We start from the raw sequence: 11,469 nt of genomic DNA, 5'->3' as shown, positions 1-11,469 counted from the left end.
GGTCTTGGTCCAGGGAGGGTCAGATGGTGAGGTGTAGGAGTACCTTTCAGCAAAGCTCTGTTCACCCCCCTCTTTCCCTGATGCCCCCAGATGACGGGGCCAGGAAGGACCACCAAGAAGCCTGGGCAAGGAGATGCCTCTTTATTGGTGCTGGAGCTGTTCCTGAGGGAGTAGGGCCGTGGGATCCTTATCAGGACCCTGCCCTCGGCTATTTCCTCCTGCGGGAGATACTCTGTCCCAGGGGTACCTCTTCCATCAGCTTCTGCAGAGAGATAAAGAGGTGATGATCCTGGAAGCCTGAAGCTCAGACAGGCTGGACAGGGAGCTTCCAGAGCACAGGGTCAGAGGCGAGGCTGGGGGGAAGCCTCACCTGTAACAAGCGGGTGTGGTAGGCAGCAGCATCCTCCCCAGCCAGTGGCTGCGGACGCACATGCAGGTAGCGCTCTGCAGCCGTCTCCAGCTCCTCCACCTCATACAGAGTGGCTGGGTCCAGTGAGTGGGCATTGATGAGGCTTACAAGATACTCTTTGTAGTGTGCCCTGGGGAGATGAAAGGGTAGGATATTTGTTCTTCTGTTCAGCTAATATAAATTGAGTTCACCAAGCACCTTGCTGGACACTGGCATACTTGGACAAAAAAGATTGACAACCCTCGGCTGTGTAGACATGCCAAACTGTGCACATTGCTTGCTACTACCTATCCAGGCCCTTGCCAGAGACCCACTTTCCTGCCTGGGCATACCCTCAGGGCTCCTGTCCTTCTCACAAACATCATGCTTTTCTGCCTGGCACTTACTGGCAGAGGCCTGCATAGCCAGCTGGAGTCTCCTTGCCACAAGCTTCGTCCCGGAGTCCATCAGGAACCTCCTTCTGCTCCATCACTCGGCAGCCACCTATGGGTAAGGGCAGGAAGGCCACCTATGGGTAAGGGTCTTTGCTGGGAAGAGGCCACTGAAAACCATGCCCTAATAGAACTGGAATGGAAGCAAGGGAGGCAGCTTCAGGGAGGGGCTGGGGGACTGTTAGGCCCCTGCTCTAATAGTGGGGGTGGAGGGAGGTCGGGGAGAGGTACTTCGAGATGCTGTAGTGGTAGACTAGCTCTGATACAGAAGCAGGGACCCTGCTGTCCCTGCTTCATCCAAGCTGGCTGTGGCCCCATAATCACATACTCCCAGAGACAGCACTTCTGTGACTTAGCCTTTGCATAACTTATTCCGTGAAGGTCTTATTCTGTCTAGATAGTAAGAAGTGGGATATATTAGAGCTATATGTAACATTTTTCTGTTGCTCCCCTGGAACCTAAGACAGTGCAACTGGCAAGTTTCACTAAATACTCATTAAACTAATGAATCATTATCCTTTGGGAATGAGAGAAGAAAGTATCAGGGTGCCAGATGCTTTCACCTGGCCTCCTGTAAAATAGCTGAACTGCAAGGTGAATATTACCCCTATTTTACAGAGGAAGAAACAAGGCTCAGGGAAATCAACTCACCAACTGGCACCCAAGTCAACACAGGATGAGTCTTCAGCTCAGGTTTGACCCCAGACCCAAGCCGCCCCTTTACCCACTGCACAGTGGGCACCCAGCCCCCTCTCCGCCTTCTCCAAGGCTTAGCCAGCACTCACCTCCAGGAACTGCTCGGGCCCCTGCTGGGGGCTCTGTGTTGAACATGATGTTATTGTCCTGAGAAGGGGTAGAGGAGTGGGTGTTAGACTCTCCTTGATGCCAGCCCACTGGATTTCCCAGGACTAAGCTCCTTCCTTCTTGCTACCCTGGGCCCGGCCCCCTTTCCTGGGTAACTACCAACCCAGCCAGGTCGGGCCGCCCTCACCTGTAGCAGCTTCTGGAGCCGGGGAGCAGGCCAATCCCGCAGGTAGAAGAGGCAGTCTCGGGGATGGTGTCCGTGCAGGGACTTTTTCACCCTGCAGTTAGGGTCTGGACATTTCTGGTGGAAACCCAGATGGGAGAGGGGAAGTTGGACTGTTGGGGTCCTGGCCTCTCAGGAACCCCTGCGTGAGGGGTGTAAGGGTGGGGGAGAGGAGACACTGGAGGGTCTGGAGCAAGCAGAGGGAAAGGGGGACAGAGAGAGATAATTTACACCCCACCCAGCCTCTGCTTCTTTTCCCCTGGACGGCTCCTCAGTAGCTTCTGCCCCTCACACCCAATGTCAGCCCTCTGCCCTTCTATCCCCTCCATCCCCATTTCCTGGGCTCACATTCTTGGCGTAAAAAGCATTGTAGCATCCACTGCAGAACTGGTGGCGGCACTGGGTGCAGTGAAAGTGCATGCAGCCTCCTCGGGCCAGCGCATATGAGAATTTGCACTTGGGGCAGTCTGCAGGGACAGCAGGTCAGGGCTAGGGCTGCCACTGCTCCTTGAAGCCCTCAGGAAAAGAGCCGATGGCAACAAAAGATTATTTGGCAATTAGGCCTAGTGGGTAAGCCTTACCAATGCCATTTTCCTGAAGGTACATTGCCAGGCCCTGGGCCTGGTATTCTGGGTCATTGGTGCGTTTCCAGTTCTGGAAATCCTCACAGCTCCGGCCCCGGTGCTGCTCCTCCCACTGCCAGAAGGAAAGCAAGAGTTACATGAAAGCTCCATCCTCGGTCCTCCTTGCTGGCCCCTCCACTCATATGTAGTGGTCCCTGGCTTAGTTTATAGCATTGCCATCCACCATTTGCTCTAATTCCAAATTGAGGGGCCTGCCTTGGTGCTTTCGTTCCCTCACACTGCCATATATTCACCAGCACATGAGCCTATGCTGAAGCCAGATGATGCTGAAGCCAGATGAACCCACACTCAAGCTGGTGACTTTGGGGTTTCAAACCTGGGACCTCAGTGTCCCAGGTCAATGCTCTATCTACTGGGCCATCACATGGTCAGGCCCTCCCTTACTTCTTTTCCTTTCCTCCTTCCCTCCCTCCCTCCCTTTACCTGTCCTCCCCTTTCCTCCTTCTTCCCCTCTCAGCCTTCCTTTCTTCTCTCCTCCATCTCCCTCCCTCCCTCCCTCTCTCTCCGAATAGTCTGTAAGCACTTTGGGCCCAGAGCTCATGTCTGTTCTATTCCCCAGCATACCCAAGTCCAACAGAGTACCTGTCAGGAGTTCAGCATGTATTTCTGGAAGGATGGATGTGCCTCACCTGGCGCTTACAGCGCACACAGAAGGTCTGGTGACATTGGGGACATGTTGCCTCTAGCTGCTCACGCTCGTATATGAAGCCAAAGGAGCACTGTGGATGCAAGAGCATAAAGCTATCTAAGGCCTGACCTGGGACCATGCCCTTCCCCTCCAGTCAGCTTCTCTGGGCGAGCCACTTACCTGGGCACACCACAAGAACTTGGGGTCCCGCATGAGCACACCCTCAGTCAGCTTCTTATGGAACAGGGCATAGGCATCTGGCTCTAGGCTCTCTCGAAGCTGGGGACATAATGTGGAAGTGGTGGGTGGGCAGGGTTCCTGTTCAAAGCCCAGGGCACCCGAGTGCCAGAGACTGCAGTACCTGGATGTCAAGAGTGGAGAAGTAGCTGAGCAACTGCGTGTCATCGGTGAGGTCGGGGCGGCCACAGGCGGGGCACACCATGTCAGTGATGTGCTTCTCCTTCAAGGCGATGGTGAAGTGCTGGCGGAAGCAGTCGGGACAGATGGTGCACTCACAGGAAGTCAGGGACTGCATCTAGAGGGCGAGCAGGGAGAGAAGGGGTCATAGCCACAGCTGCCAGCTGGGGAAGGGGCAATTGCCAGATGTTCACTGAGGAATCATTAATTAACAAGTGGGTAGGAGCAGCAACCTCTAATGCCAACAAGTGCCAGGTAAGCAACCTAAATGCATGAAGATCATCAGGTGGAGGAAACAGATACAGTAATAGTAAGAGATAAATGGAAGAAAGCCTTCTATAGATATTCACATTCAATTAAAAGCAAACACATAGCCTGACCAAGCGATGGTGCAGTGGATATAGCGTTGGACTGGGATCCGGAGGACCAGGTTCGAAACCCCGAGGTCACCAGCTTGAGCATGGGATCATAGACATAACCCGATGGTCACTAGCTTGAGCCCAAAGGTCACTGGCTTGAAGCCCAAGGTCGCTGGCTTGAGCAAGGGGTCACTGGCTCTCCTGTTGGCCCCCCACCCCCGGTCAAGGCACATATAAGAAAGCAATCAATGAACAACTAAGGTGCTGTAACAAAGAATTGATGCTTCTCATCTCTCTCCCTTCCGGTCTGCTTGTCCCTATCTGTCCCTCTCTCTGTCTCTCAAAAAAAAATTTTTTTTTAATAAATAAATAAAAGCAAACACACAATCTTGAAATGACAAAGAGATAGAGAATAGACTAGGTGACAGGAGAAAGGGAAAAAGTTGTATATATAAAGATATAAACGAGTAGCATGAGGGAGTTACTTTGTGGTGATGCAAGAGTAAGTATCTTGATTGTGGTGGCGGTTACATGAATCTCCTCATGGAATAAAACAGCATAAAAACACACACATACACATTCATGTAAAAAAAAAACTAGGTTTGTAGTCTAGCTAACATTGTATCCATGTCTACTTCTTGGTCTTCATATTGAACTATAATTATACAAGAAGTCACCATGGGGGGAAGGTGGGTGAATTACACATTGGACTTTACTGTTTTTACAACTTCTTGTGAATCTACAATTATTTTATATGTATATACAAATATACTGCTCACAAAAATTAGGAGATATTTTATCACTTCATATAAAGTGATAAAATTTTTGTGAGCAGTATATGTATACTTACAATTATTTTAAAAAAAAATAAAAACAAAACATGCTTGGTCTGTGGTGGTGCAGTGGATAGAGCACCAACCTGGATTGGTGAGGTCGCTGGTTCAAAACCCTGGGCTTGCCAGGTCAAGGAATATATGAGAAGCAACCAATGAACAGCTAGAGTGAAGAAACTACTTCTCATCCCTCCACCCTCCTCTCTCTATAAAATCAATAAATAGTCTTGTCTGTGGTGGCGCAGTGGATAAAGCGTCGACCTGGAAATGCTGAGGTCGCCGGTTCGAAACCCTGGGCTTGCCTGGTCAAGGCACATATGGGAGTTGATGCTTCCAGCTCCTTCCCCTCTCCTCTCTCTCTCTCTCTCTCTCTGTCTCTCCCTCTCCTCTCTAAAATGAATAAATAAAAAAAATTTAAAAAAAAATCAATAAATAAAATCTTAAAAGGCTAGCCTAACTAAAGTGAACTGTATTTGGCCAAAGAACTGCCATTTTGACCTAGAATAAGTGGGGGCTCAGGAGATAAGAGGGGCCTGTTCTTACCAAATTCAGATTTGATGATGACATTAAAGAATTACTGTTAACTTTTTGGTTGTGACATGTATGGCTATGTTTTCCAAGAGTTCTATCTTTTAGAAATACACACTGAGGCCATGGCCAGTAGCTCAGCGGAGAGTGTCAGCCCTGCATATGGACATCCCGGGTTCGATCCCCGGTCAGGGTATACAAGAGAAGAGACCATCTGCTTCTCTCCTCCTCCCTTTGCTCCTTCTCTCCCTCTTTCTCTCCCATAGCCAGTGGGTCAAGCATGGCGAGGTGCTGAGGATAGCACAGGTGGCCCCAGACCGTCAGCCTCATGTGCTAAAATTAGCTCGATTGTGAGCCGGGCCCAGAGAGGGTCCTGGGTAGTTCCTGGTTGGGGTACTTGCGGGAGTCTGTCTATCTCCCCTCCTGTCACTTAAAAAAAATACATACTGAAATATTAGCAGATAAACCACGTGATACCTGAGATTTGCTTCAAAATAATTCTGTGTGTGGAGGTGAAATAAAGATTGGCCATCCACCTATATAATTAGTGATGCCTGGTGATGAGTACATAGTAGAGGGTGGAGGAGGGAATTTGCTACACAGTTTTCTCTACCATTGTATGTTTAAAAATTTCCATAATAGAACATTAAGAAATGGGGGTTGCCTGACCTGTGGTGGCGCAGTGGATAAAGCGTCGACCTGGAAATGCTGAGGTCGCCGGTTTGAAACCCTGGGCTTGCCTGGTCAAGGCACATATGGGAGTTGATGCTTCCAGCTCCTCCCCCCTTCTCTCTCTGTCTCTCCTCTCTCTCTCTCTGTCTCTCCCTCTCCTCTCTAAAATGAATTAAAAAAATAAAAAAAAATAAAATAAAAAGAAATGGGGGTTGTGGGAAGAAGGCTATTTTTACCCTCCTCTTCCTAGAAGCTCTCAGAGAAACTGTAGAGCAAAAGACAGGACAGAGGTGGGCTGGAGTGGAGTGGGGGGGTCTAAAGGAAATAGTCATTCTAAGGCCAGGTTCAGTGGGAGAAGCTTACCCGGTTGCGGGGCAGGGCCCAACCACACACAGCACACTCCTGGGCGAGCAAGCGGCGCAGAAAAGCTCGGTCCTGGCTCTGCCTCACAGCTTCTACCACATCCCCCAATTCATAGTTCCTGGGTGTCTCCTGCAGCAGTGACAGCGCTAGCTCCGCCCGGCCCCAGCTGGGGAGTGCATAGACGGCCAAAAGGCGCCTGACCAGGCTCTGCAATAGGATTCAGGTGGAAAGGGAAGAAGTGGCTGTCAGACCTAAGGCTCCCACCCTTCAGACTTCCCTCTGTCCCTCTATGTGACTACACCTCCTTCCAGCACCTGCTTATCTGGACTGTCCCATGAAGGGGTGGGCTCTGGGCCACTGTCCCACAGGCGCTGATGGAAGGGCTCGAGGCGCTGGCGCTGTAACTCAGTCAGGGCCCGTGACACATCACCTCCATGTTGGAACAGTGCTTGAAGAGACCCCTCCTCAGGCCCAAAGCCCAGGGATCGGAGCTCCTGCACCTGAAAGTTGGGAGTGGAGAGAAGGAATAGAGAGGGAAAAAGCAAGCAAAGGAGAGAATATGAGAGGCTCTGTGACCAACAATTCTTAACCCTGTCCCACCTCTAGCACAGCTAGTACCTTCTGCCGCCGGGCCCTCACACACTCTTCCACAGCTTCATCAAGATTGCCATGACGGTCTAGCCAGGCTTTCTGGGCCTCCTGACAGGAAAAGGCACCCAGCCCCGAGTCCTGTTGTCCAGCCAGCTCCGCCACCATTTCCAGCACATAGGGCAGCTCTGAGCGCAACCACTGCAAGGGCACTTCAGTGCCGGAGTACTGTAGAGCTGAGAAGACCTCCTCCGGACTGGTGCCTGCGGCTTCCCCTTCCTAAGGCATAATCCCACACACGCAGAGGACCGATTAGGAAGGGTGGGCTCCATCCAACCTCAGCATGAACCGAAATGCTGACAGTGGTTGAGCTCAGACTATGATCATATGAGCAGGGCAAAGCATGACACCCGTCATGTGGAAAGTGTTCAGTAGCAGGTAGCTGTGGCTAACAATGACCAGATTTATAAGAATTCATATTATTTTTATTGCAGCCTCTCCCTTTCCCCACCAGCTCAGCCCCACCTCATCCCAGGTCCAAACCCTCACCCGGATCTTGATCACTAGCTGAAGACCTTCTTCCCGCATCTTGTCTTGGCGCTGCTTTTCAGGGTCCCCACAGGAACTGGGAAAGGAGGCACTGAGGCGTCGTGGAGGCCCTGGCTCGAGACGCTGCTTTTCCAAAGAGCTGGCATTGGGCTGGGAGGCTTGTTTTACTGGGATGGGGCTGCTGGTCCGGTTGCACATAGCACACACCCAACCAGGGCCCGAGTTGCAGAAGGTACAGTGAATACAGTACCAGACTGGAGTCTGGGCAGAGGAGCGCAAAGTATCTCCCTGCTGGGAAGGCAAAAAGAATTATCCCACTGAAGGTTGGCTTAGGCTCAAGATGGAAATATAGGGAGCTGGTTGGAAGACATGGGGAAACTGAAGGAAAACAGGGGATGAGGAGGTAGAAAATGGCTTACAGTAACAGGTGCAAATAAAGAGCTGGGAAGGTCAGGAACAGATTACCTGAAGGGTTTGCAGGCAAATACCTGCATCCTGAGAATCCACCACCAAGCTAGGAGGCTGAGCCAGCCGAGGTCGTTCACATATGGCACATAGCACAGCCGCTGTCTCGTTCTCAAAGGTGCAGCTCTGGCAGGCCCAGTGACCCCGTGCAAGTTCAGGTTCTAGGCCCCCAGCTCCTTGGGGACCTTCAATCTCCAGCCCTAACCCCTTACAGCCCCTGGGCCGATCACAGGCCACACAGAGCACTGCCCAAGATTCATTTAGCATGGCACAGGCAGCACACTGCCAGGGCAGACGGGCACTCGCAGGATCAGGGGGCGAAAGACAACTGTCTCCAAGGGCCGGCAGGGAGGTTACCTGGGGCCGGGGTGTAGCTGAAGCAGGTAAGCTGTAATAGAAAAGCAGACATGGCCTGCTGAGATGGGCCTTGGAGCCCGGTCCATCACCCTGGACGTCCCTCATTCCCTGCATGATGACACATGGCTGTTGCCTTTGCATGTTTTCTTCTCTCTGTCTGGAATACTCCCCTACCCACAGCTTGTTCAACACTTATATGATAGCTTAAAAGTTTACATCTTGCCTGACCAGGCGGTGGCGCAGTACATAGAGTGTCGAACTGGGATGTGGAGGACCCAGGTTCGAGACTCCAAGGTCGGCAGCTTGAGCACGGGCTCATCTGGCTTGAGCAAAGCTCACCAGCTTGGACCCAAGGTTGCTGGCTCGAGCAAGGGGTCACTCGGTCTGCTGAAGGTCCACGGTCAAGGCACATATGAGAAAGCAATCAATGAACAACTAAGGTGTCGCAACAAAAAACTGATGATTGATGCTTCTCATCTTTCTCCGTTCCTGTCTGTCTGTCCCCATCTGTCCCTCTCTCTGACTCTCTCTCTGTCTCTGTAAAAAAAAAAAAGTTTACATGTTGCTGGTAGACATCCCTAAATAGGACCTGACCCATTCTAGGTGCCTGATTGAGCTGATCCTTCAGATTAGGCTGCATCCTTCTATTACCTATTTCCACACCATGTTACTTTATCTTGTGACTGGTACTTGCTTGATATGTATGTCTGTGATCTCTTGGAGGGCAGTAACTAGCTGCCTACTCTCTATAAAACAGTGGTTAGCACAGAATGTAGTACAGAGAAGATATTCAAATAATTTTAAGTCCTTTCAATTTCAGTCCTCTCAGAAGAGAAAGCCTCTCACCTAGGGGTCAAGTGGGCAGCCTGGGAGGCCCAGGGCAAGGTCTCGCGGTGGTGATGGGCACGGGATGGGTGCCCGTGGAACAGGCAATCACAGGTTGGGCACAAGGCCTGTTTACAGGTTGAGCAGTGCAGTGTGCCTGGGGCAGAGCCACAGAAGAAACAGGGACCAGGAGTGGAGCCTGGAGAATAAGAAAGAACAGAACATCTTTCTGAAAAAGACCAGGTTACAGCTGAATGTGCTGGGGAGGGGGACTAGTCACAGATTACTTTTCAACATATCTTGACTCAAGGAAACCATTTTAATCTCTGAAAAGAAAAAAAGCAAATAACCAAGATAACACAGAAGGGCCACAAATTTCCATCAATATGGTCTACCAACCACCCCCTCCCAACATAGGACCAATAATACCTGGGGCACAGGGTGTGGTGAGGGGGCCAGGAGCAATCTCTCTCAGTAAGGGGGCAAACTCTGAGAGCTGCAGCATCTGAAGAAAAAGGGCAGGGAATGGGCAAGGGTTTGGGAAGTCGCCCAACTCCTGTTCCCTTCGTTCACCGGTTCCCAAAGCCCCATTCCTGCCTTCCTTGCATCCTCTTCAACATTGTCTTTCAGTAGCTGCTCCAGTGCTGGCTGTCTTGGGTGAGTATTCTGCAAACAAGATAAAAAGAGTTCCCACCTACAGCCCTAGAACAAGGCTCTCCCTCTGAGTCCTGGTCCCCCAACATTCACAGGAGGAACAGTAAGGGGAGCTCTCAGGCTTCTGTGGGGACTATGCCCGTGCTTTAGCCGCATGGGAATCCCTAGACTGGTTTTGGCATTAGGCTAAGCTTCCCAGGCTCAGTGTGTAAGTCCTCAGGACCAGAGACACCTCACCTGTAACAGCAGACTGAGCTCAGTCCGAAGTAACAGTACTTCCAAAGTGACAGTAGCAACTTGGTGCTCATCGGGATCCTCTTGCCCTTCAGGGAAGCTCAACCCATCCGGCTGCTCCTCTGTGTAGCCATACAATCGCAGTACATCCCGTCCCCCCTGCCGCACGTTCACAATCAGTCACCACCCAGCAGGCTCCCTTCCCAATCTGCACAGCCTGAAGCCCCTTCTAGCCAACCCTCAGCCCAGGCCAAGTTCCTTTCTCCCATAAGGGGCTCCAAGGGCTTCACCTGCACAGCATCCACCGTACTTCGAAAGACGGGGTTATTAAACTTGACCCCGCGCCAGTATCGGGGTCTCTGAGGGCTGAGGAGGTTGCGTCCATATTTTTCCAGGATGTTCAAAGCCGTGGAGAGGGTGCTGAGGTAGTTTCGGGGCTGAAAGGAGTCACAGAGCAGACAGCTGTGAGCCTCACCCCGGGCTCAAGTTCTCAGTCCCTCTCCCCAGCGGAGCCAGGCCTCACCTCCCCGTGAGCATTGCAGCGGACCAGGCGTGCGGCGTCCAGCTGCAGGTAGCGGGCGGCTGGCGGCAGAGAGGTGGCCAGTAGCGGCCGGAGCTGCTCCAGGGAAAAAACCTGCCCAGAATCCCTCCTTAGGGCGCTCACCAGCTCCTCGCGGGCCGCCAGGAAGGCCCGCTCCTCCTCTTTCCCCGGCATCCCAAGACAGCACTCAGTCCCAGCCCCGCGCCCCGCCGGGACGCGGCACGGGCTGCGTGCAGCCCTCCGGCCGCCCCTCCCGCCTGGTCTGACCTCACGGCCCGACCCAGTGCCCGCAGCGTCCTCAGGTCACTCAGACTACTGCCACTCTTTGGCCCCGAATGCCCACAGGGTTAGTCGGGAACAGGAAGTGCTAGGATAAAGGGAGGGACTGCCACCCAGTTTCAGAGGAAGGGGAGGGGTTTAAGATTAGGAGAGAGCAGGGGTGGGGTCAGGATATCGTAGGGCGTGGCCAAATAAGGGTGGTTCCAGCCAATAAGAGGGTAGAAGGTCCCTGGTTCTTAAAGCCACTCTGCTTTTCGCCTGGTTTTAGAACTATACTCCGCCTTCCTCCAGGGTGGTCCGCCCCTTTTCGGATAGCCAGAGGAGCCGGGCTACTTATTTCCCTCAAAGCCTTCCTCTCTATCCTGACCCGCAGACCTTGTTCCAGTCCCCACCGCGAAAGTCCCACTCTGCCGCTACTTGACTTTGGCCAGCATGTGCCCGGATCAAGCGAGTCCTGCCCCTTCTCCAGTCGGTCTTGAAGCCTGGGATCGCCCCGTACCAAATCTCTTTCAGAGCCTGCTAGCCCATCTCGGCCCCAGGCTCTCCTTCCTACTACTCTCCACGCTGTGATCCCTCTCCGGCCTCTCCTCACAGTCGCGCTTTCTAGGAGGAACTCCACCACTCTCCAACCTCACCCCAACTCTTAACTTCCTGTAAGCCCCGCCC

General features: G+C 52.4%; 1 protein-coding gene across 3 annotated transcripts; it reads right to left on the bottom strand.

Moving 5' to 3' along the window:
* Positions 1–126: 126 nt before the first annotated feature.
* Positions 127–11,169, bottom strand: RNF31 (ring finger protein 31). 3 transcript variants are annotated; one of them, XM_066344511.1, is made up of 21 exons: positions 10,507–11,169; positions 10,274–10,420; positions 9,987–10,142; positions 9,693–9,761; positions 9,525–9,600; positions 9,117–9,294; positions 7,914–8,301; positions 7,449–7,739; positions 6,930–7,178; positions 6,626–6,811; positions 6,312–6,518; positions 3,501–3,674; positions 3,320–3,418; positions 3,141–3,230; positions 2,449–2,563; positions 2,216–2,334; positions 1,832–1,945; positions 1,626–1,683; positions 796–892; positions 371–539; positions 127–262 (listed from the first exon to the last, which is right to left on the bottom strand). In XM_066344511.1, the coding sequence occupies exons 1-21, from the start codon at positions 10,696–10,698 to the stop codon at positions 209–211; spliced, it is 3,228 nt and encodes a 1,075-aa protein (XP_066200608.1). In that variant the 5' UTR covers positions 10,699–11,169; the 3' UTR covers positions 127–208. The 3 variants fall into 3 exon arrangements, with proteins under 3 accessions (XP_066200608.1, XP_066200609.1, XP_066200610.1); XM_066344512.1 differs by having other exon boundaries at positions 7,449–7,736; XM_066344513.1 differs by having other exon boundaries at positions 10,648–11,169.
* Positions 11,170–11,469: the final 300 nt, after the last annotated feature.

This window comes from Saccopteryx leptura, chromosome 6 (genome assembly GCF_036850995.1).
Source record: "Saccopteryx leptura isolate mSacLep1 chromosome 6, mSacLep1_pri_phased_curated, whole genome shotgun sequence".
Lineage (NCBI taxonomy): Eukaryota > Metazoa > Chordata > Mammalia > Chiroptera > Emballonuridae > Saccopteryx > Saccopteryx leptura.
Note: the sequence above shows the minus strand (reverse complement) of the source record. Positions and strands in the feature narration are given on the sequence as shown.

Coding starts and splice junctions, on each gene's coding strand:
- RNF31 (XM_066344511.1), bottom strand. CDS start 10,698: ATGCCGGGGAAAGAGGAGGAGCGGGCCTTCCTGGCGGCCCGCGAGGAG. Junction 10,421..10,506: donor GCTGCAATGCTCACGGGGAG/GTGAGGCCTGGC, acceptor GACTCCTTTCAG/CCCCGAAACTACCTCAGCAC. Junction 6,519..6,625: donor GGGACAGTCCAGATAAGCAG/GTGCTGGAAGGA, acceptor ATCCTATTGCAG/AGCCTGGTCAGGCGCCTTTT.